The sequence below is a fragment of the Eleutherodactylus coqui genome, chromosome 1 (genome assembly GCF_035609145.1).
Source record: "Eleutherodactylus coqui strain aEleCoq1 chromosome 1, aEleCoq1.hap1, whole genome shotgun sequence".
Classification (NCBI taxonomy): domain Eukaryota; kingdom Metazoa; phylum Chordata; class Amphibia; order Anura; family Eleutherodactylidae; genus Eleutherodactylus; species Eleutherodactylus coqui.
In genome coordinates this window covers 329,913,618-329,939,587 of record NC_089837.1, presented here as the reverse complement: position 1 = coordinate 329,939,587, position 25,970 = coordinate 329,913,618, and the positions used below count along the sequence as shown (strand labels likewise).

General features: G+C 43.5%; 1 protein-coding gene across 2 annotated transcripts in view; it reads left to right on the top strand.

The window, feature by feature from the left end:
• Positions 1-43: 43 nt before the first annotated feature.
• AP2B1 (adaptor related protein complex 2 subunit beta 1) overlaps positions 44-25,970 on the top strand; it is a 93,863-nt gene continuing 67,936 nt past the window's right edge. For both annotated transcript variants that reach the window (XM_066575176.1, XM_066575167.1), the window contains exons 1-5: positions 44-183; positions 13,556-13,615; positions 14,447-14,552; positions 20,433-20,568; positions 23,755-24,000. In XM_066575176.1, coding sequence (XP_066431273.1) covers positions 13,579-13,615; positions 14,447-14,552; positions 20,433-20,568; positions 23,755-24,000 — 525 coding nt within the window. In that variant the 5' untranslated portion in view covers positions 44-183; positions 13,556-13,578. The remainder of the gene's footprint in view (positions 184-13,555; positions 13,616-14,446; positions 14,553-20,432; positions 20,569-23,754; positions 24,001-25,970) is intronic.

Below are 25,970 nucleotides of genomic sequence, written 5' to 3'. Positions count from 1 at the left end.
CACTGGCGTGAAACGCAGGAAAGGACTAAGTGACGCATTTCCGGTGTGTGAAACGCAGGTGGTCGCTCTGCGTGAGACGCTCTTGACTTCCGGAGCCTCTGTCTGCGGCTTGGTCCTGCTCCTGGGCTTGTCCGTTTCCGGCTGTGAATTACACCCGGCGTTGAGCTCTGGTTGTGGCAGCAGGTGAGTAGAGGAGTGGGAGGCCATGCTGTGTCTATAAGGGAGCAGCAGAGCCGTGCTGGAGGATGCCGGCCACCCGTGCGGTGTAGTGCTGCAGCAGCAGGGGGATGCGGGGGAATGGCAGCGCTGTCATGGAGGCGCTCTGTGTATGCAAGCTGGATGTATCTCATGTATTGCATGGGGTCCTGTTAACCAGGAGGCTGGGGGGTAGAGTGTCAGCCTTTGGTCCAGCTCAGACTGGGGCTCACAGGGCTGGTTAGAGGGGGCAGGGCTCCTGATTAAAAAAGAAAGATCTTGGAGCCATTCAGCCAAAACGTTTAGGAGCCAAATTAAATTTTTGGTTGCCAAATTAAAAAAAAAAATCTGCATAAGCGTTCACAGCTGTTAGCGCGCAGTTCAGGGTGTCCGTCTCGCTGCTTCGGTTTTCTCCCCATTGATTTCAATAGGGTTTAAAAAAAAAAAAAAAAAGGAAGACAACAGGGCTTTGCAGTTTGCTTCCATTACATTTTTTTTTTTTAGACAAATAATGCGGCAGACTGTCCAAAAATAAACGTAAACCAAACTATACAGAAGCGAACTGCGAAGCCGTTCTGTTTGCTTTCCGTTTTTTTTTTTTTGAAACCCTGTTGAAATCAATGGGGAGAAAAATGGGTCTATATATATATATATATATTTTTTTTTTTCCGTTTTAATTTTGGCTTACCTTCTCTGAAAACGGGGCAGAGACGGAAACGCTGGCCGCCAACGCCGATGTCAAAGCAGCCCTAGGGCTTATCCACACGAAAGCATTTGCGCTGCATATTATGCATGCAGAATTTTGCATATGCCATGAATAGAATCCGTTGACTTCAATTGGTTTGTGCGCGCATTTCATTCGTATATAAAAAAAAATACGCATTCAAATATGTTCTATTTTTGTGTGTTTTGTGCCCAAAGATTGCACAGATTAAACTTAATTGTTCATCAAGCATTGAGTGTCTGGCAAACATAAGGATGTAGGGCATGTGAGCGGGAGAGATACCTGTGCAAAAATGCAATGCCCATCCCGTAAATACACAGCGCAAATGTGCACGTAAATACGCCTACGCCCGTGTGAAGGTGGCCTTAATGATTTTGTTAAATTTGCTTTTCGATTTTTGTGTCCGTATTTGTGCTTTTTATTGTGAAGTACAATAAAGATTTCGTTATTATTTTGGGATGATACGCTTTTTTTTTCTTCTGATGTTTTTTGCGCAGCCATTAACTTGGGGTACTTTACAAACATTTGTCATTTAACCCAAACGAAAAAAAAGGGGTGTAAACCAGCAGAGCAATGTGTGACTGTTCTCAGTGAGAGAAACCACGTAATCTTATAGATATGATACCTTCTAATGGCTAACAAAAATACATGATGTTATAGCGAGCTTGCGAACCTCTCGGGATCCTTCATCATTAAGCCTGAGGAAGTTCCCTAAGGCCTCCCTCACACAGGGCGTTTTCAGCAGCGTTTTCAGCCCTGTTCTAAACGCTGTACAAGGCTCCCATTCATTTCAATGGGGCTGCTCACACAGGGCTGAAAACGCTGCATTGAAAAACGCTGCATGTTCTCTTCTTGGGCGTTTTCAGCTGAGTCTCCCATTGAAATGAATGGGTAGCCTCTTCAGCTGGGCTGAAAAGGCAGATGAAAACACAGCTGAAAAGGCAGCGTTTTGCAAACGCCCTGTGTGAGGGAGGCCTAAGGGCTCCTTCCCATGGACGGATTTCCGCTGCGTAATACGTGGCGGAAATCCGCTGCGTTGCCCGCAGCTATTAGGTTCTATTGAACCTAATAGCACAATGGAATTGGAATTTCGCACCGTGAAATCTCCCGACCTCACCCGCGGCATGCTCTATTTGCCGTGGGCGTACGCGCAGACGGCTTCCATTGCAGTCAATGGAAGCCGTCCGTCACGCTATCTTCCGCTGTAGCACAGCGGAAGATAGCGTGAAACCGCTTCCCCGCCTACCGCCGCCGCGTCATGAGACATTGTAAGCGTGTCATAGGACGCGGCCGGCGTGTCACGCGCTCTATTGCACATGCACGCCGAAGCATCTTGCGGGATGTAGGATGCCGGATCCGGAGGTATGTATTGGGGTCTCTGGGGGGGGGGAGGGGGGGCACCGTGACGGGGCCCATCACGGCCGTGTGAAGCCGGCCTAAGGCTGGGTTCACACGGGGTGGATTCATCGCGGATTTGCTGCTTTTTTTCCGTTGCAGATCCGCTGGAGGGACAATCCGCTGCGTTTGCAGTGCAAGCCAAAGTAAATATGTTTTGGCAAAATGTTGTTCCCACTATGCGGAATGTTTCCGCACGACCGCAGTGTTGTTGTTGCGCGTTTTTTGAATATGCAGCATGTTAATTCTTTGGACATTTTCGCGGCTGTTTTTTGGCCATAGGCCTCCATGTTAGCAGTAAAAACCGCGACTGATTCCGCAGGTGCCTTTTTATCATGCGGAAAGTATAGCAGTTCAGCTGAAAATTGTTTGTGTGAAGGAAGGCAGTAAAGTTGATTGTGAAGCACAAATCCGCACTAGAAAATGCTAGAAATAGTTTAAAAAGTGCAGCGGATTTAAGCGCACATCATTACCTGCAGCAAAAACGCACATAATACGCCACAATAAACCCAAGGACAAACTAAGTATGGCAGCGGTTTTGCAGCATAATCAGAATTTCCGCACAGAATTTCTGCAAAAACGAAGAATCTGCCCTGTATGAGCCTAAGAGGTCTGAAAGCTCGCAATAACCTCATGTATTTTTGTTAGCTATTAAAAGGTATCATATCTACAATATTACGTGGTTCCTCTTGCTGGGAACAGTCACATTTAGCTTGGACTCACACGGGCGGATTTGGATTGCATATTCTGCGATCACTGTCCGCGCGGAGGATCCGCGGTAAATGCGGTTATTGAAAGACATGCATTTTCATCTTTTTTTTTTTTCCTCTCTCGCGTACATGAATTGCGTATTCTGCAAACGGAAGAAAAATCACAGTATGCTCTATTTTGCACAGAGTCCAGACAGACGGTCACCATTGATGGCAATAGAGGCATCCAATCCGCAACACATACGCAATTGACATTGCATATGGGCGGCGGGTACCTGTGCCATTGCTTGGCAACAGCGTGGGAAATACGAATAAACCGAGCCACCATGGTCATTCGCAATATAGAAATAGCAGGGTTGCCAGCTGGGCTCTCAACCGGAATCCACTGCGGGCCTCCGACATGCAGAATCCGGTCGGCCTGTGTGAGCCCGGCCTCAGGCAGCGTTATTTACTGCGCTGTGTGATGACGTCAGGGGGTTCTATCACAGGTGCAGAAAACAGCATTGTAATGGAGCGCCGGAACGGGACCGGTCACTTGCGTTGAGACGGAGATCATGTGGGCGGTTGTTTTATCAGGTTTCTGGTGTATTTGGAGTAGAGCACTCTTAGTCCGCGCCTAATATAATGCACATACAGCCCTTAAACCGGACACCAAAGTCGTCTTCGTTTCACAATGTGAGCTAAAACAAAGCGACCAGCAGCTTCTGAGTGACCTCCTACCCCTGCCCCGTCAGTGGCTGCGTGCATGGGACGACTGTCACCAAATATCGCTGTTTCCAGCCATTGTTGGAGTGACAATTGCCCCATGTAAGGGTACTGCTATTGGGTGAGCATAGGCTTCATGCTGAACTGGCCGCCATCCCCCTCTCCTGCCATTCAAAAGCAGCAGCATTGTCATGTACTGTATGAAGAAGGGGGATCTATGGAGCAAGTAACAAACTATGGCTGCTAGGGGGCGCCTGAGCTAAAAAGTTTGCAGAACTTCCTTGCTGCACCTCATGTGCTTCTCCCTGGTAAATCGCCTAACTGGCTTTACAAAAAGTAAATAGTATCCTGAAAACCTCTTGCCACCCCGCGAGCTGTCATGAGTGCGCTCCCAAAATCCTGCTACCACCGCCCAGCTAGTAGAAGACTGTGCATTGGAATCTGCTACTGGCTACATGGTTGGGTTGCTTCTTATTGGGCATAGAGATGTCCTAGAACATGTTCCAGCACTTGGGATCTCTCGTAACCCAAATTAGAGGTCCTCTCTGAGTAAGTGGCTCCCGACATTGATGACTTGATGTGTTCTTGCATTTGCATATACCACGGTCGGCAATGGTCACCAACAAGATGGTCCTAGGTCGTATCAAACCAAAAATATTGCTAAAGGGTAATATCACCAAACAGCGGCTCTCATACTTTGGACCTATCATGCAAGCCAATTCTCTGGAAACAACATTGATGCTCGACACAGTTAGTGGGTCATGAAGAAGAGGACAGCAAAGAAGACGCTGGCTGGACGCAATCAAGGCGGATACAAACATGGAAGAACTGAAAGAAGCGGTCAAGAATAGGAAAGCATGAAGAACGGTGATCCAAAAGTCGTCCTCGACTGAACAGATCATCATCAATATATAGAGAAGTGCTCCAGTGATTCGTCAGTTGCCCAGCTAGCTTTCAAGCCAAAAAAGTATCCCACAGCCCCATTATAGCCTATATATGGGGTTATATAGACCGACGATCTGTGTGAGGGGAAAAAAAGAAAAACTGAGGCATGTTCTGCGCCTGTCCATTTCACAGATGAGCAGTTATGCCAGTGCAAGTCCAGGTATATCGGACAGCACACGGACTTGTGTCGGAGTAGTGACAATGTGAGTTGCCCCGGAGTCTCCTCGGTGCAAATTGCAGTTAAGGCTGGTGTGCACCTAGCCTTAGGCCGCCTGCACACGAGCGGAAATCCCGCCGCGGGATTTCCGCCGCTGAAAGTTTGCATAGGAGTGCATTAAAATACGCACTCCTATGCAGACGGCGCGGGTGAGTACGCGCTCGTCCCTGCAGGCGGCCTTAAATGGATATTCCTATGGTCAGGCTTATATGGCATATCCACGGTCATATAAAATAAAAATGTGATAGATGTGGGTCCAACTCTGGGAATCACACCTATGTTAAGAACTCAGCCAACCTAAACCCAACTGTACAGTGTTCGGGAATTATGGATACCGCATAGCGCAGCCTCGTACAGGTTGTATTTGGAAACCGTATGACACTGATCCTGAATATGGTTGTTATACATATCCTAGTTATCATGTATACATCCACAATGCCTTCCAGATGTTTGGTAGCAGAACTGCAAATCACTAGTCAGAAACCTCTCTGAGAGGTGTTCTACTAAGAATGGAAACGTGTCCCGAGCCAACAACGTAAGGTTGGTCCACCGCATGCTGACAGTATGCATTGTTATCATTCAGGCAGAGGCTGGATATCTCCAAGAGGGCAACATTTTAAAGTTATTTCTAAATACGAAGAATCATTTGAGGGATTGAATTTTTTTATTTTTTTTTAAGTACAGCCAAAGGCATTGAGATTTTTGACTGCCATCTCAAGATTACATTTTTCAGTGTTTCTAAACTTCTGGAGGGTTCTGTATATGGGGTCTGCATAATGAGAAAATGTCTTGGCGTTGGGTGCTGCGTATCAGATCGTGTTTTCTTTTACTTGCACCCTCTTCAGTGCTTTTTTTTTTTTTTTTCCAGAAAAAGTTGTTCCATTTTACCGCACCTTGCTCAGAACTACATAGCCCTCTATACGGAATGTATTGAGCACTGCAACGCACTATACACCCATCAATAAGGCCGCTTTCACACTAGCAATAAAATTGTGCGATTCCTTTTTTTTTTTTTCTCGTGATGCTAAAGGGCTAAATAGGCGTGTATGTGAAGCCCATGCTCTCCTGTGAGGTTTCACATTAGTGATGTTTTATCTGATGCTATGTTGCGAGAGAAAAAAATAGCAGCATGCTCTATACTGCCACAATTTGCGATGTTTTACAGCACGATTCCCTATTGAGCCTTTTTGTTTTATTGCATCACATCTCACGAACTAGAAATTTTCTTGAGATGCGATGTTTCCCTACCCCTAAAATAAGCCCTAGCTGCATTTCCAAAAAATGGAATACTTACCTACAAGGCTCGGTCCGGGTCCTCCTGCTGCTGTCCAGAGCTCCGCCGTGCGGCCTGCAGTCTTCGTTCGCCCACAGAAGATCACTTCCTGGTTGCCGGATTCAAAAATCCCGTCTCCAGAAAGCAATGTCTCTGGCTCATCCAGTGCCTCTCAGCCAATCAATGCAGCGCTCTATGTACCAATGTGTGAAGGCTGTGACTGGTTCATCCAGCTCTGCATTGATTGGCTGAGCAGAGTTTGAAAAAACCAATCATGTTGTAGAGGCGGGATTTATGAATTGGCCGAGGCGCGCCTTGACCAATACATAAATCCCACCTCCACAACGTGACTGGTTCTTCAAACTCTGCTCAGCCAATCAATGCAGAGATGGATAAACCAATCACAGCCCTCATTTTGGTTCATCCAGCACTACTCAGCCAAACAATGCAGCGCTCGATGAATCAATCGGAGCCATTGCTTCCTGGAGGCGGGATTTTTGAATCTTGCAGCCAGGAAGTGATCTTCTGAGAGCGAATGAGGACTGCAGGACACCCGGCGGAGCTCCAGAGAGCAGCAGGAGGACCCGGACCAAGCCTTGTAGGTAAGTATTCTTTTTTTTTTTTTTTTTTTCCAGGGAATTCAACTAGGGCTTATTTAGGGGGGGGCTTAACCTTGTGATGAAATTTGCTCGTGTTTTGCTGGCAGCAGCGAAGCGATGCACGATTTTTCACAAGAAAAACGCATCACTGACTACAAAATCGTGGCAACACAGCTGCGATATCGTTGTCGCCTGTGTGAAAGAGGCCCAATGCTCACACTTACACTGTACACATCACTCACAAGCTGAAGACTTGTTGCACCACCCGGTGGTAGTGACTCATACTGCGCCCTCTGGGCTGTAATGCATGATTCAAATGAATTTGGTATTTTACATGGGAAAAACTGCCAGTCATGTTCACTATATACCACCAGTCTCCGTATATTCAACAGGTCCCAATATAGCGGCCAGCTACATTACACCATATGGTTGGGGACAGTCTCAGCAAGCCACAGGCACATTTTGAACGTAGTGACTTAATGCTCCAAGGGCAATCTTATTGGAATCGGGGCTGTGTATCTTAGCCATTCTTGTACAATGAGGATCAGAGACTTACTGCTAAGGCTTGTGCAATTTCATCCAGTGGCACTTTTGGGGCACATGGCTGCATGGGGAAGGCTTTACACTTGGCAAGATCCAGCCCTGTTTGTGTCACTAAATCCTCAGCTCCTACATAGACTCATATACAGGGATGGACAAAAATATGGAAAGTCTGAGCAACAAGGTTCTATTGGTTAGGGGTTTGAGCCACTCAGCTGCTACCAGCTGGTTTCTAAAACCACCCAGAGCAGGGCATGAGGTGAAGTAAACACAAATTTGGCGGGAGAGCTTTCAGCCAAGCAGGGGTTAAAGGGCAGCTCAGTGCTAATGATTAAAATCCCAACAAATTCTGTATGGTGTTTCCATATTTTTGTCCACCTCCCTGTAATTGCTCCCCCAGCCCTTTTAGAGTTCTTTCACATGATCGTATGCTATTTCTTCCCATGAGAAATGGACTGATTTCACTGCATGTGTATTTTGAATGTCCATGTGACATTCTTGTGTCGTCTGTTTTTCATGAGCACACACAAAAAATAAAAAGCAAGAAGGCCCAACTGATGTCACTTTTTCCCCACTGACTCCTGGCACCATGCGTTACATGTAGCATCCACGGTCACTTTATTTATTGTAAGTTCCCATAGCCGATTCTACGATACAGACTGGATCAGGACATGCTATAATTATAACAGACTATTAGTACATGTGTGGAATTCTCTTTTGGCCTCCATTGGGTGAATGGGGTCGCTTAGATGAATTCAGCTAACGTAACCAAAAGACAAGATATGAATGTAGCCTTAAGGCCTTATTCGGACCGCAGTTTTGCTCCATGAAAAATGCACTATTTACACTGCGTATGAGATTTTTCGGTACATGTGTGCTTTTTCTTTTCCTCTCGTTTCATCCATGTTCACTGTATTTTTTTTTTTAATTGCACACACAAAAAAGCGCATAGGTATCATACATGGTCTGTGAGGCAGTTCTCACACAGGCAATTAAAATTATAATTTTTTTTCTCCCATTTCCCCCTCATGTTTCCCTATAGTCTCCTTTTTATTGCAACGCACAAACTTGTGATTTTCTTGCGATGTGTTTTTAACATTAGAAACTTCTATTGACTTTCACGTAAGAAAATTGCAGGTGGATGCGGCGTGCGATTACATTTATTTTTGCTTCCCACAAGAAAAGGCATCGCTGACTCAAAAATTGCCAGAGGAAAACTGTGATGATTTTTTAATTTTTTTTTTTTCTCCCCCTGCGACTTTCTTGGGACAATATCGCGATCACTCGCGTGAAACTAGCCTGACTCAGTAGTACAGAGACAGACAGTGTGCACCTCAATACAGGCTCTGCCAAGTACATAAAGCCACATAGAGGGGAGAGCAGACATTGTAATCCCTTTGGGTGATGAGCGCAGCCTCGTTACACAGATTTGCATTTATGTTCACAGCTTTGCATTCTGATGAAGTTTGGGATGGGAATAAAGGCCCGCTGTCCATAGTCCCGCTCCGACTTCTCTTTCTGGCAGCATACTGAGTGGTGTCGCCTACTAGATACTCATCTCTTGTGCTGCTTAACCCCTTCACGACCAAGGACGTAAGGGTACGTCCTGGTAGGTATGAAGAGAGGTTGTGGGACGACCTCTCTTCATACAGTGCAGGCGTCAGCTGTTTATTACAGCTGACACTCGCAGGCAATAGCTGCAATCGGCCGATCACGGCTATTAACCCTTTAAATGCTCCAAACAATGTTTGGGGGTCCCGTACGGCTTCCCTGCGGTGAGATCGGGGGAGCCGTGCAGGTGTCATGGCAGCCGGGGGCCTTCTGAAAGGCCCCAGGGCTGCCTTGGGAGACTGCCTATCAAGCCATCCCCATGGGGTGGCTTGATAGGCTGTCTGTCAGAATGCAGTATGATGTCATGCTATGGCATGACGTCATACTGCAGGAGTGATTAATGCATCGCATGTTGTAGTCCCCCAGGGGGGGCTTAAAAGAAAAGATCAATAAAGTTTTATGAATTGAAAAAAAAAAAGGAAAAGTTAAAATCACCCCCCTTTAGCCATATCTATAATTAAAAAAATATAAATCACAAAATAAAAATACATATTTGGTATTGCCGCGTCCGTAAAAGTCCGCTCTATCAAAGTAGCACATTATTTACCCCGCAGGGTGAACGTCGTCCGCAAAAAAAATAAAGAAAGCCAGAAATGCACTTTTTCAGTTACCCTATCTTCCAGAAAAAATGCAATAAAAAACTATCAAAAAGTCGTATGTATTCCAAATCAGTACTAACATAAACTACAGGACATCTCGCAAAAAATGAGCCCTCGCTCAAAAATAAAGTGATGGCAGCAGAAAATAATTGAAAAAAAAATTAAATGTCTTTGAGGGGAAAAAAAAGTAGTATAGTGGGGGAAAAAAAAGTATACAAGTTTAGTATCCTAGCAATCGTACTGACCTATAGAATAAAGCTATCATGTCGTTTTTGTTGCAGTTTGTGCGCCGTAGAAACAAGATGCACTGAAAGACGGCAGAATGTCTTTTTTTTTTTTTTTTCCATTTTACTCTACTTTAAACTTTTAAAAAGTTTTTCAGTACATTATATGGAACAGTAAATGCACCATTTAAAACACAATTCATCCCGCAAAAAACAAGCCCTCATGCAGTGACGTCAATGGACAAATAAAGGAGTTATGATTTTTTTGAAGGGGGAAGAAAAAAACGAAAATGGAATAAGAAAAAGGAGCTGCATTATTTAAGGGGTTAAATTGGGGAAACTTGGTTACTTGCTGTAGTTTATGAACAAACTGAGAAATTTAGTTTGGCTCCCCTGGGATGGTGCAGCATTTCGTCTCCTTCACAGCCAAGGTTTCGGCAGTAGAAAGGGTGAAGCTCGGCACCAGCGGCTTGAAACCAGGTCTTTATTCTATATAAAATCTAAATTTTCCATCTGGACCAAGCATTCTGGGGGACTAGATCAGGAGGGTTGGTACGCTACTATGAGGTGGGGCATCTTTAAGGCGTGTCTGAGGTTCTGTGCGTCGGGGATGGTCCGGGGTGTTTTGGGGTAGAACGTTTCAGAGGACCAGTGCTGTTCTAGAGAGATCCTGGAGGCGAGTATGAGAGGTTCGTATTAGAGGGGTGTTTAGTCTGAGTGTGTTAGAGCGGAGTGCGCGCGCGATGTATGGACGTAGACACAGCGCCATGGAGAGCTTTGTGGGGGAGGGTGATGAGTTTGAATTTAGTTCTGTAGTGGATGGGCAGCCAGGGCAGCAACTGGCATAGTGCAGAGATGGCTGGATAGGAAGATGAGTCTAGCTGCTGCATTTAGTATGGATTGGAGAGGGGAGAGTCTGGTGCAGGGAAGGGCGATGAGCAGAGAGTTACAGTAGTCGAATCAGGAGGGGATGAGGGCGACAATGAGTGTCTTTAGTGTGTCCATGGTCACCAGAAATTACAACACTGCTTCTAGGGCAAGGTTATGGGGACAGCTTGTATGAAGTGGTTCTATGTCATTGGTCAGCCATGTATACTTTTATCGCTAGCTCTGAGTATCCTCCACAGAAAGTGCATGCTTTGTATCCTTGAAACAATGGGTTAAAACAGTGGATCTATCCAGGCCAATAAATGTTCACTTAATGAGCCAATTCTGGCTACGAACAGACGCATTGGTGAAGGAAAGTAACTTTTATGTATTTTCGGAATATTTTGAAATATCAGTACGTTAGGACTTTCGACATATAGACATTGGTCTGGGATTCTGAGAAGTATCTTCTTCCAATCCAACTTTACAATAAGTGCTACTTTCTTCCACTAGTGTGCGATTGAATTGTATTTAGGAGGACTACTAGTTATTCGTATTATTTATAGTACCAGTTTTCTGGTAGCACAATAATATATAGTGAATTACCTCATTACATGTAATTCATTGAAGGACCTGTGATGACGGTTGGATGTGGTCAAAATATTGAAAGACCTGTGATGTCACCGTCATATGATCAAGGGTGGAGCATGTAACTCCATGAAGGACCTGTGATGACATCACTGTTGTGTGATCAGGGGGCGGAACACGTAACTCAGTCACTCAAGGACAAGTACTTTGACTGAGCCTTCCTTATCTACAACTATTATGATTAAGTCCTCATTGGATTTAAGTTCAGATAGTGCTTCTTACACGACTGGTTGTTATTTCACTTATGTTGTTTGACAGTGAAAATTGGTTCTTGGGGCACAAGGTCTTGGCATTTATCAACACCTGGAGTATGAGCGTGGATAGGATAAAACTTGTGGGTTTTTTTTTGTATTATCACTTCACTTTTTTACAAACTCCAGCTGTTATAAAGCACTATGCGCAAATTGATCTTCAAATACATATAATGTCATGGACCCAATTTGTTCAGTTTGATTTGCTACATCCATCAGACTTTCACATTACATTTTGTTCTTGTTCCTGAAAAAGGTGGTGGTGGTGGTGGTGGGGGGGGGGGGGGTTGTTTGTTTTTCTTTAAAACCATCAGTTCCCTCATAAATCAGTTGACATCCAATATAGTCCTGACTTTGTCGTTATTGATTCTCCTGCTTTGCATGCTGGCCCCATTTCTGTAGCGGTAAGAGCCAGAATGTTCACGTTTAGTACTGAACTTTGTGTCCCTGTGACTTTAGGAGCTTGTTCTCTGTGAATCGCATCCAGAACCCAGTAGCACGCTGGATGCTAATTACAACTAGTACAAACTTGTTGAGAAGCAACACCTTTCAGATCCGAACCCCTAACGGTCACATTAAAATTGGATAAACCCTCTCAGAAATGTCACTTTTCTTATTGTAGATCTTGAATTTGTTTCATATAGCCGAAGTACAGTACCGTGGAAAAGGTGCTGCAAAGTAAGAATTCTTTCAAAACTAGAAGCGATAATTGTTTTGTTTTTTTATTTTCAAGTGAATGAAAGAAAGTGAAATCTAAACCAAATAAATATGTCCTGTCCAAACGGCATCAGTTCTTTTAGGTACACTTGCACACCGTTTTTGAAGGAACTCAGCAGGCAGGTTGCTCCGTACATCTTGAAGAACTAACTACAGATCTTCTGTGGCTGTAGGTTGCTCAAACCTTGCTTTCTCTTCATGTAATCACAGACAGACTTGATGATGTAGAGATCAGGGCTCTGAAGGGGCCGTATCAGCACTTCCAGGACTCCGTGTTCTTTATGCTGATGATGGTTCTTAACACCTTAATGCTCCAGGATGTACATTTGTGTCATAGAGGCTTGGGATATGTATGGAGGGGGGTTGGGATTCCATCCCGCTCCATACAACGGCTGTTTCTTACGACAACTCCGATAAGCACTGCCGCTGATTGCAGTTGTTTACCCTTTAAATGCCACTGTCAATGAATGGCCGAGCGTTGGCTGTGATTGTCTGAGTGCTGTAACCAATCACAGTCAGCGCTCAGCCGTCATTCAATGAATGGCTGAGCCCTGCCTGTGATTGACTAAGCGCTCAGACAATCGGACGCAGCCCTTTTAGCAGGCGGGGATTTTACAGTGACGGGACCCAAACTGCTAGATGCCCCGGCAGTGCCGGACAGGTGAGTATAAAATTAGGTGCCTCGGCTAATACTCGAGTATATACGGTACTTGATTTTGAAAGGAAATGGGAAAATCCTTTTTACTTGAAGTTTGCTGGCAGTTGTTTTGCGGATGCTAAAATGCGGACGTTGCTAAGTAGGCGCAAAGGAGCAGAGTGTAATCCTACATGAGCCATTATTTCATTGGAAGCCAAGAAATTCAGGTTTTAATTTCCCTGTCCACAGCTCTGATTGACAGGTGTAGCTGTTCAGTGGTCGGCCTCTAGGACTGGCAATGGAGAGGGAAACCCCAACCTCATGGCACTTCCCGCTAAAGCCCATCGGGGATTATAAGTACACTTACAAAACTGCTGACCCTCCCTTGAGATTTTCCTGACTGTGACCTTGCCTTAGCAATACTCTGTAATGAAGAAGAATGCCATGATGTCAGTGTAAATAGGTCTGGTCATAGTTATCCAGATAGTGTCTAGATGGTACCCTAAAGTGACCCGATAAGCAGTGCATACATTGCCCAAGAGTGCTACACGCATGTACTTCACATGGCACATTTGTGCTAAAATATCACTTCTCATTTTCTTACGTTTTCTTAATGTTCTATGAAGTTAGCTTGCATAATTGATACTGGGACACTGTAATTATACGCCTGATATTCTGTTTGTGTCTGTTTTCACTAGGTGCTTCAAGATAACACGCAAACATGACGGATTCCAAGTATTTCACCACAAACAAGAAAGGTGTGTCCTTTTTTTTTTTATTTTATTTATATATATATATATATATATAACCATGAATTATACAATTTGTTGGGCTGATGGAAGGCAATGTATTTGTTAAATAGTTGGATGGACGTCTACTGACCTGATTGATATCCTTATACTTGAATTAACAGTAAAATTCCCTTAACTGCCAACCACAGAATTTGCTCTTGTACTCTCAGGACCATGTAAGTCAATTCACAGCACTTGCCCTTTTAACTCCCCCAATTTATGTAAGCCCCCTGTCTACCTTAGGCTACATTAACACGGGCGAGAATCTTGCACGTTGCGAGATGCACAAAATTCGCACAAATATGAACTCCATTCTTTTGATTGGAGCACGATTTATCTTTTGGCTTCTCTCGGAATGCCTCACCCACTGTTTTTAATGGGACCTGTAAAGACCTCACATGATACTCGCATGCTGTGCGATGTGATGTTTCCCATTAAAATCAAGAGGAAGCACCTGCGATCCTCTAGAGCACGGGGAACACACCTGAGGATTACAGTTTCACAAAAGTAATGACAGGCTTTTTGAATGAAAAAAGGCTTCACGTCTGCGTGAAAAATGCTCTTTGGCAAGCGCAGTATCTGGCTGAGTTTCTCACCCCGATACTGAGCTCGCCCGTGTGTGTCCGCCCTTACTATGTGTAGAAAATATATTAATTTCCTTTTATGGGTCAACTTCTGTCCCTGTGCTTTCCAAGATGCAAAATCTGCTTACTTGATTAATATAATTGTATTTGTTCAGTAGTTCCTCCTTCGTCTTTCTGTCCCTCATATACTGAATGTGTGTATGTCTGATTCTAGGAGAGATCTTCGAGCTGAAAGCAGAATTGAATAATGAGAAAAAGGAAAAGCGCAAGGAAGCGGTGAAGAAGGTTATTGCTGCCATGACTGTTGGCAAAGATGTCAGGTAACGCTTTTAACATGTATAGTGTTTAGGGGATAAAATAATGATTTTTAGTTCCTGCAATTTATTCTATCTGCATTTTAATTTTGAAAATGACTCCATCTGAGGGGCACACAGCCCTCGCTGGTCTCAGCACCTTCATCACAAGCACCCCAAGCAAAGAAAAAAGTAGCCAGAGATGTGCAGTCTATCACAGAGTCCCCAGGACTGCAGGCTTAAACATAATTGTAATAGAATCATAGAATGGTAGAGTTGGAAGGGACCTCCAGGGTCATCGAGTCCAACCCCCTGCTCAGTGCAGGATTTCTAAATCATCCCAGACAGATATCTGTCCAGCCTTTGTTTGAACATTTCAATTGAAGGAGAACTCACCACCTCCCGTGGTAACCTGTTCCACTCACTGATCACCCTCACTATTTAATATCTAATTTGTCTTCTCCCTTTCAGTTTCATCCCATTTCTTCTAGTCTTTCCTTGTACAAATGGGAATAGGGCTGATCCCTCTGCACTGTGACAGCCCCTCAGATATTTGCAGACAGCTATTAAACTATTAGCCTTTTTTTGCAAGCTAAACATTCCCAGATCCTTTAACTGTTCCTCTAAGGACTGATTTGCAGACCGCTCAGTGTCTTGGTAACTCTTCTCTGAACTTACTATACTAAAAGGCGATTTCAAATCTCAGCGTCACAGAAGAATTTGGAAGTACAAGTTTATAACCTACTTTGACACTGTCAAGACCGAAATGAACCTCAGAGGGGGCTTTTTGCATTAGTGGAGAATATGATAAATCTGGAGCAGAGATAACACGCAGGCCTGGTGACCCCCTAACAGCAATTTAGAGACCATACAACTTTCACATCCCTTATCAGTGGACTAATTAAGTATTTACTTCTCTAGTTGTTTTGTTCCAGTATTATTTTAAGTGCAAATTAATTGCACCATGTCTGTGCCTTGTCATATGTATGTTTTATGCCTGACGAAGAACCCTAAGGATGTTCGAAAGCTCACTATAACATCATGTATGTTTGTTAGCCATTAAAAGGTATCATATCTACAAGATTACTTGGTTTCTCTTGCTGGGAACAATCCCATTTTGCTCTACTGGCTAACACCGTACCAAGCTTTTTTTTAGTTTTGTAATAAACACATACATATTGTGTATCACAAATAAGAAAAGTTTAGAAGCATGAATAGTAAATGTTCAGCTTGGTGGATTCCTCAGTACCATGGACATAAAGCTTATTGTCGACTATTGTAGTGTTGGATTCTTAATAAACCTTTTGTTTAAGAACTTACGCAGATCTTGTCAGACAAATCTTGCATTGTAGTGTGCACAGTATGTCGCAGTATGGCGCTATTCTCTTGCAGAATATAATGCACATAGTTTCCTACACTTTTTAGTGCAACAGGATACAGCAAATAACGTCCCAGTCATTTGATTGGGAATCTGTGCTTTAGTTTATACAGCAGATACTTGAAATCTGCATCAAAGGAGGGAAGGAAGTAACTTGATACAGAATCCACTTTGGGTTATCTGCATGCCGATTAGCTCCATTGACTGGGGCTGACCACTGTCTGAATCTGCGGAGCTGTAAATGTGTGGCAGGGCCATCCAATATGGAAAATATCCTGTAAATTTGTCTTTAACCCCTTAACACTATAGGAGGTACAGTTACGTCCTGCAGCGTCTGGGTATGTTTCTTACAGCTGACACCCGCTGGCAACAGCTCTGATAAGCTGTGCGGCTCATCGGAGCTGTTAACCCTTTAAATGCCACTGTCAATGCTGACAGCGGCATTTAAATTCCCTGGCCGATGAGTTCGCAGGGAACCGTGCGGGTGTCAGGGCAGCCTTTTAGAAGGCCCCAGTGCTGTCATGGCAGAATGCCTATCAAGCCATGCCCGTAGGCTAGCTTGATAAAATGCCTGCCCGATCACAGTAGGATGTAATGCATCGCAAGTTGTTTGTTCCCTCTGGGGACTTGAGAAAAAAAGTAAATATTAATAAAACTATATTTTATAATAAAGGAATCGAAATAATGAAATGCATATTTGGTATCGCTGTGTTCGTAAAAGTCCGCTCTATCAAAGTAACGCATTATTTACTTTATGAACGCAGTTAAAAAAAAAAAAAAGCCAGAAATGCGGGGTTTTTTTGTCACGGTCTCCAAGAAAAAATGCAATAAGCAATCAAAAAGTCGTACGTATTCCAAAATGGTAGCAGCGCAAGGTATAGAACGTCCTGCGAAAAACGAGCCCTCGCACAACTATGGCGACAAAAAAATTAAAATGATTTAAAAAAGAATTATTTTTGAAAAAAAATACCAATAGTACAGTAAAAATGAAAACTATAGGAGTTTGGTATTGTAGTAGTCGTACTGACCCGTAGAATAAAGTTATCAGGTCATTTTTATTGCAGTCTGTGCGCCGTAAAAACAAGAGGCACCCATAGATGGCAGAATTTCGTGTTTTTTTTTTTCTTTCCCTTTTACTCCACTTAGAATTTTTTAAAAGTTTTTCAGTACATTATATGGTGCATCAAATAGCACCATTGAAGAATACAACTCGTCCATCAAAAAGCAAACCCCCGTATATCTATGTCGATGGATAAATAAGAGTTATGATTTTTTTTTAAAAGGGGAAGGAAAAAGGTCCATGTCCATACGCAGTTAAAGAAGCAGAACTTACCTGACACATTGCTACAATGCCACGGCTGCAGTCCTCTCGACCAGACTTGGTCTACGTGGCTGCAGTAGTGACCTGCCCATATACTAATGAGAGCTCTACAGCCAGTGTCATGCAAGCTGCACACAAAGAACTGGAATGTCGCCAATGACGTCCCGAGTACAGAGCATTAACTATCAGTTCCTAGCCCATGTGATCTGTATTCAGGACATCACTAGGCAAGAATGGCAAGGGGTGATGTCGCAGATCATGTGACGCATCGCCAGAGAAAGAAAGGGCACAATTTAATTAATGCGACTGATTTTCAAACTTTAACGTGAGCAGAAATCGTGGGCTTGGCAAACAAAATATCTGCCACCCTGTAACTGAGTGCCCAGTGCTTTTTGACTGTGCTTCGTGCAGAGCCCAAATAACGAGTAATTGGCTTCCACCTGCGTTTTACCGCTCTCGCTTCTAACAAACACTCCACTCCAAATGTCCACTAAGTGCTGCATACTTTATCTTAATTTTAGGGCAAGCTGCTGATATAGATAACTTACCGTGAACGTACCTGCCACCCACTCTTCAGTAATCTAATATATATAGGTTAACACTTCTGTGCAGGTTAATATCTTACATACTGTAGTACTTTTATAGCAGTCTGAAGTAGATCTCTAAATCCCCTGTGTGCCAGCTACCTGCAGCCGCCACTAGAGGGAGACAACTTGCTGTAATACATTGCATTCATAATGAGACAGTATTTTATTTTACAGACTTATATAACGCATACATATTCCACAGCTCTGTACATCATAGGATTTTGACAATTGGGAATTAATTATATTATGGCCACTATTTCCCATGTGTTCTCCAACTTGCACCTTTTATTATTCTATCAGGTCTGTTGGTCAATATGAAATAATAATGCAAAGCAAACGAAAAAGAAAGAGATAAATGTAAATCAAATCAGTATTTGGTGTGACCGCCCTTTGTTTATAAAACGGCATCAATTCTTCTAGGTACGCTTGCACACAGTTTTTGAAGGAACTCGGCAGAGAGTTTGTTCCAGACATCTTGGAGAACTAACCACAGATCTTCTGTGGATGTAGGATTGCTCAAATCTTTCTGTCTCTTCATGTAATCCCAGACTAATACCCCATTTAGACACGATTATCGCTCAAAAGCCGTCTTTTGAGTGATAATCGTTGTGTCTAAACATGCAGCTATAGTGCACTGTTCGTACACGATGAGCCTTATCAGTGCCGCGCACTGAGTTCTCAGCGGGATACCGCTGATACTATTGTATAAGCTGGTATCCCCCTCCGTAAACACACCAGGAGCATGCAGAAGACAGCGCTCCAGCTTTGTTCTTCATACTCCGCTCGGAGCGCCCTGCTCTATTCCAGCTGAGCGCTCCGTGAGCACAGAAGGAGTATGCAGAAGACAGCACTCCAGCTGTGTTCTGCATACCATGCTCAGAGAACACAGCAGTTCTCGGATCGCATAAATGAACAAAAATACTATTGCTCAAAAGATTGCTTTTGAGCGAAACTTGAGCGATTAATTGTTGTCTAAATGGGCCTTAACTTGATGATGAGATCAGGGCTCTGTGGGGGCCATATCGCCACTTCCAGGAGTCCTTCTACTTCTTTACACTGAGGATACTTTTTAATGACATTGGCTGTATGTTTGGGGTTGTTGTCCCGCTGCAGAACAAATTTGGACACCTCCCTGATGATATTGCATGATGGATAAGTATCTGCCTGGATTTCTCAGCATTGGGGACACATTACTCTTGACCAAATCCCCAACGCCATTTACTGAAATGCAGCCCTAGATTTACAAGGGACCTCCAGCATGCTTCACTTACCTGCAGACACTCATTATTGTACCGCTCTCTAGCCCTTCTAAGAACCAACTGCCTTCTGTTACAGACAATGTTTCAAGTTTTGACGCTTCAGTCCAGAGCGCCTGCTGCCATATTTCTGCACCCCAGTTACTATGTTTTCATACATACTATGTTTTTCAATGGGTAATGGGTAACATTGGAGGTAGAAATACATTTGAAATAATTCATGTTTGTCTGATGTTTTTTTTAATATGACAAAAACAGGGTATTTTATCAGGGGTGTGTAGACTTTTTTTATATCCACTGTAGTTGAGGCTTGTGTTTTCACTGCAAATCACCCGTGCGTTGCCCGGACGTGTGCTATCCGGGGAATGGAGTCAATGAAATGACATTGATGCATGTAGACATTGTGTATTGAATTGTAGCCTCCACTATTTCTCCGTGTGTATATAGCATGAGTCCTATACACTTGTATGGGCTGCATATGATATGCTGTTCATGCACAAATACATTGCGTTTACATACGCTTTAAAACCGAGTGGGAAATGAAGGAAAATTTTTTTTTTTAAAAAAAAAGCACACTACACGTCCGTTCCCATGTGATATGCAGGCATGCACAGTGCCATACGCGGTTTCTGCTGTATGTGGATGCAAAATGTGTGAAACGTTACGGGGAGACACGCAGCATTTTACGCATAACACTGTGGGCTTAGCCCTTAAGTACAGTGGCCTCGTTTCTGGCATATAGGAGGTTAACAGGGGATAGCTGTTCTTATGGATCCCTGCTGTTGCAAGCTATTAGTAACAGGCTGCGGGATGGCGTGCGCTCAGCATACTCCAAAAAATGGTTAATAAATATCTGTTTTATATTCAGAAAATGTAAAATTTTTGAAATTTTTCCAAACTTTATCTTCATTTTTTTCTTTAACCCTTTCCAATCCACTGTCTGGCATCTGAAGACATTCTGATTGAAGGCTGAAAGCACTGGAATAAGTTGGCGCTATACAAATAACAAGTCCCATTTCCCCTAAATGCACGCTGCAGATTTTTTTGCGCAGTGCGTTGATGAGCTCTCATTTACTGCTGGTACTATAATAATCTGTGGATTTTCCACATACAAATCTGTGTTAGAAGATCTGCTGCGAATACGTATGCCATGTGCCAAACTTGTTGCTGATTTTCAGCGGATTTTGGTGCAGATTTCACCGATTTGGTGGATAGGGTAAAACCTGTTGTAGATCTGCACCAGATTTTCCACTGTAGAAAATATATCCAGTGCGGATGTTCCATTAAGGAGGTTCTGTGCAAACCGTATATGAAAGACCCTGCTCTTCATTATTTATTAATTTATTGTTTTTTCCTATTCTGCAGTTCTTTGTTTCCAGATGTGGTGAATTGTATGCAAACCGACAACCTGGAGCTGAAGAAACTTGTGTACCTCTATCTGATGAACTATGCCAAGAGCCAGCCAGACATGGCTATTATGGCCGTCAACAGCTTTGTCAAGGTAGCCGCCGCCATGCTAGATTTTATGTACATAAATGTAAAATAATTGTCTTGTTAGGTAATATCTGTGGAAAGGTTTATGCCCCCAAAGGGTATACTGATGTCTTAGAGGGAGGGTCTCAAGCAAGCTGCCTCTTCATATTAGCCAAATTGCGGAGTATTTCTTACTTTTGCAAACATTTTAATGGATAATATGGAGTACCAAAATATAGTTTCTATCTTCATTATCCTAAGACATCAAAAATATATATTTGGAGCTCCAGTTATGACCATGAGATTTTTGATGTAGGTAGTGATTCAAACACCGTATAAATCCAGGTTCATGTATCCACCGATGGAAGAGAGAAATCATCCTTGATATTAAAGGGTTTGTACCACAATTGCAAGTTACCCTCCATCCTCAGCGCTCAATTCATTTACATGGGACTGATAGAAATAGCCAAGCGGCACCTGCTCATCTCCGCAGTCCCACTGAAAGTGAATGGAATGCGAGTATGCCTGTGCAACCAGTGCTCTATTAGGTCTCCTCCTCACATGGGTGCAGTAATCTCACAGTGAGGATGGTGGGGGCACATGAGACCCCTGTTCTCCAGATCTCAGTGGTGAGACACCCATTGATCAACAGGTTATCACTTGTCCTGTGGATAGGGGGAGGGATAACTCCCAATTGTGATACAACCCCTTTAAATTAATTTTTAGACATTTTTGAAGAATACAGCAATTGCCCAGATTAGGGTGGTCCTATGCATTTCTTCCCAGTGTAGTCTGGAATTCCTCAAGGAAGATAAATTTTCAGAACCACTTTGGTCCTACTGAGTTTAAATATTAATCAAGGTCTAGGGAGCGCTCTGTCTCCTTATTGAACCCCAGGTTTGTGCAGTGAGTTCAGCTCCCCCCTCCACATGAGTCTTCATAAGCACCCCTCAATCTCTGCAACTACTAGAATCAAACCCGGCCCCTTTTTTAGAACCTAGTGTTACCTATCCTTATCCCCTACTACTTCTTATGTGTCTAGGTGATATCATGAAAACAAAGGAAACCTCTGGAATTCCCTCTGACATTTTAGCAATGCCACAAATAAAGAATCCACGTACACTTTGTGGTTCAAAAGTATTAAAACTTGACAGAATTTTATCTCAAAGCGATTGACCGCTACTGAACCATTAACGACTTGTCCTCTGGATAGGTCATCAATAGTCGATCAACAGGACCTCTGGTGCTTAGCTATTCACTGGGCTGCTGCCAGTGTGTATGGAGCTGTCCGCTTTGGGCTCCTTACACACTGACAGCAGCCCAGTGAACAGTGGATTCCCACCAATCAACCAGGCTATCAATAGTTCAGAAATGGATAGCTGCTCTAACCCCTTAATTAACTGTGATTGATATATCCATCATAGAACGTGCTATAGCAGATAATAATGTAAGGGTAACAACTGCCGCAAGCATCACTGTACGCTGGCAGAAATATCTCCACTGTCTGGTAGGACCTTTTGGACCTTCACCCTTCTGGAAACTGGGGATGTGACAGGGGCGTTCCTCCTGTCAAACCCCTAGCTTCCAGTAGCGTCAAGGTGCACTAATACCCACATGCTGTGGTAATACCAATGCATTTCATACTACAATTTATAAGATCTCTGACTTTATAAATAATACCTGATCTTATAAATAATACCTGATCTCGGGCTTGAAAAATGTTTGAACTAATTAACCCATTTACATTCACACTTTACAAAGGTGACATTTATAACCTCTATTTTTCGATCTATGCACCATCCTTCTATACCTGGGGACACCAAATGTCTATGGGTTATTTTGTGTCCTATGCTACTTCCCTTTCAATGGGTTATTTGGGCCCGTGGTGTAATCACTCTGTATTATATCAGTGATGAGAGTGGAGGTTTAAAGGCAGATCAAATTTAGTTTGGATAGTTGAATCCTTATATTTAACTATTGCTTGGCTCTCTATGTCTAGCTTTATCATCATTTTATATTTCCATTGCATTTTTCTAAAAGGAGAAAAAAAAACAAACTCAAATCAGTTGGTGTTTCTACACTTGTTGAGCTTCCCCACTGCCAAACTTGTGTTTTGCATATGCCCTATGTTAAATTAATGTCCTGCTCGCCATGTGGTTGCATGCGAGGCACCTTACATTTTGCAGTAGGGTGAATGCGGATTTACACACCGCTTCACTTTGAAATAAACATTACTCTGTTATAGGCATCCAAGGGAGAACATAACCTCCAGAAAGGTTTTCCGAAAGATGGACCAGCTGTCTAATGTGAATATCTATCCACAATTACATCGTAGACCAATTAGTGTTAAAGGGCCACTCCAGTTAAAAAAAAAAATAATAATAAAAAGTTCATTATGTAACTAGTTCCCCAGTATATATGTCACCTTGTGTAATCATTTCTTTCTATCTGAAAATTTCTGGGGTCCTTCTCTTCAGCAGGGTTATATGATCTCATTTTGGCCGCCTGGCATTTACTTGGCTTTGTGCGCTCTCAAGAAGTCACTGTTTCAGATACCCTAATTCCTGTATGGTGAAACTGCATGGAGTGTGCCACGTGGGCTCTTCACAGGGAATGACAGAAACACTTACCACAATTAATGGTGATTGTGACCGCAACTTCCAATAGTTATAATGAAGATGGTAGTACGGCCTCCTGGACTGTATCCTTAGGATCTATAGCTTATTTAGGGGAATGTAGAGACTAATACTTGCTCCAATTTATCATGTGATTACTAGCATGGCACAAAAGAAATCCCAGCATCAAGATGATGCCTAATGAGCATGAGAAGCCTGCACTGCATGGAAGTAACTGCAGGATACAAAGGAGACTCCAAAGTGTGACAGGCAATCAAGTGAGGGGTGCAGCAATGGAAAAATGTGTTCTCGCTAGAGTGGCTTTTTTTTAAGTACAGAGGCCAAACCATCTGGTGCATTATGTGGCTGCATGTTCGGTTTGAAAACGTGTAGCGTGTATTATGGGATCTTTAGTACGGATATTTGCTGCAGTCTGTGTTGAATATCCACACTGTACAGTGCACATATCCATTGTTTTAATGTTCTTCCAACCTGAGCTGGTTTCCCGCTTTCCTAAAATAGTTTTGACATAGAGGGGTTAAATATTTTACAGAACAGTTCTTGTAGTGATCCAGATGCTTTTTTTCCCACCCTTTTAGGATTGTGAGGATCCTAACCCCTTGATTCGGGCTTTGGCTGTTCGTACCATGGGCTGCATCCGTGTTGATAAGATCACAGAGTACCTCTGTGAGCCATTGCGCAAGTGTCTTAAGGATGAAGATCCATATGTACGCAAGACAGCAGCTGTATGTGTTGCCAAGCTCCATGACATCAATGCGCAAATGGTGGAAGATCAGGGCTTCTTGGACTCATTGCGCGATCTTATAGCAGATTCGAACCCAATGGTAAGATATTTTTTAGAGACTTGAATTATTCTCCCTTATCTTATTTTCCATAATTTAAAGTGTAAGTGAACTTGAAAAAACTTCTGGCACATTATTATGACGTCCGAATTCTTGATCTGGTTGTCCGGGTTCTGACATTCCTATCGATCACTAAAACGAAAACGAAGCCCTCTACCTTTCTAGCTGCTATCAGCGAGCAGTGTACGGACTCCATAAGTTTTGTATGGAGCCTTTGCACAGCTCTGAGAAGGGATGGAAGCAGCCGAATGGCTACAGTGCTCAGCTGAGCGCCTCTGCCCCTTCGTTTTTAGCGATCCTTTGGGGTTTCAGCACCTGGAACCGCACTGATAAAATACGTCTGACATGAAGTTTTGGTATAGGGTGCAAACTCTATAGGGTACTTCACCCCTTAATGCTGCATCTCATGTTCACAGTATAAGTGATCCCGATTATTTGAAGAAAGATGTGTTCCACGCAAATTCACATTGGGCAGCATCACATGTCCGGTCCTGCTAAGTCTGAGAGATGTTAATCGGCTGTAGGTCTTTGATAACTTTCAGTTTTAGGTTGCAGAGCATGTCAGACAGGACAAGCTATCTTGGTGCTTAAAACTAGGCTGGCAGAATGCCCTAAAATGGTTGTTAGTTTCCCCTTTGATTAGTGTTTTTTTTATTAATAATACACTCTTTGCAAAAAACAAAAAAAAAAATCCCTTCGCTAGAAGGAGTTGTTGGAATCGAATGAAACTTTCTCTGCGTGATTGTAACATTGGTATAAGTGATTACAATATCAGAGCGAAAGGGTTATTTATTGCAAGAAAACTGAACACATGAAGGGAGGCTCTAGTACCCTGTTGTACCATCTTAGGCTTGGATACAAGATGTGTTACGGACGGGCATGGAGGCTCTAGGCCCTGTTGTACTGCCTCTAGCTTGGATGTAAGATGTGATACAGGCGGGCATGGAAGCTCTAGTACCCTGTTGTACCGCCTCTAGCTTGGATACAAGATGTGATAGTCGGGCATGGAGGCTCTAGTACCCTGTTGTACCATCTTAAGCTTGGATACAAGATGTAATACAGGGTGGGCATGGAGGCTCTAGTACCCTGTTGTACCGCCTCTAGCTTGGATACAAGATGTGATACAGGCTGGCATGGAGGCTCTAGTACCCTGTTGTACCACCTCTAGCTTGGATACAAGAGGTGATACAGGCTGGCATGGAGGCTCTAGTACCCTGTACCACCTCTATCTTGCATGTAAGATGTGATACGAGCAGGCATGAAGACTCTAGGACCCTGTTGGGCCGCCTTTAGCTTGAATACAAGATGTAATATGAGTGGGCATGGAGGCTCTAGTACCCTGTTATACCGCCTCTAGCTTGGATACAAGATGTCATTCAGATGTACATGGAGGCTCTAGTACCCTGTTGGGTCACCTCTAGCTAGAATATAAAAAGCGATACAAGCGGGCATTGAGGCATACAGGTTCTGTATGGTCTCCTGTAGCATATTGGTCCACATTTACTGTAGTTGAGCTTCTAGATTATGCAAATTTATAGGCTGTTGAAGTTGGGGACCCAGATGCCCCATGCATTCTCTGTTGGCGATAAATCTGGCGACCGAGGAGCCACGGGTGTGTGACAATGTTATGGAACCAAGTAAGGAAAAAGGATTCCACGCTCCAAGGATTGAGATGAAATGAAATAATAATCCCAGTAGTTAGATGGTTATACCAACCATATTTTAATAAGGCCCCCTGCACATGGGTGGAAATCCTGCGACGGGATTTCCTGCAGAATTGCCACCTGTGCCCGCCTGCATAGGATTGCATTACAAAACGCAATCCTATGCAGATGGCCACGATTTGTCCGCGTGAAAACACACGCGGAAAACAAATCGCAGCATGCTCTATCTCTGTGCGGGTCTCTGCGTGGCAGCCGGCAAATCACAGAGCCGGAGTCACGGGAGAAGGT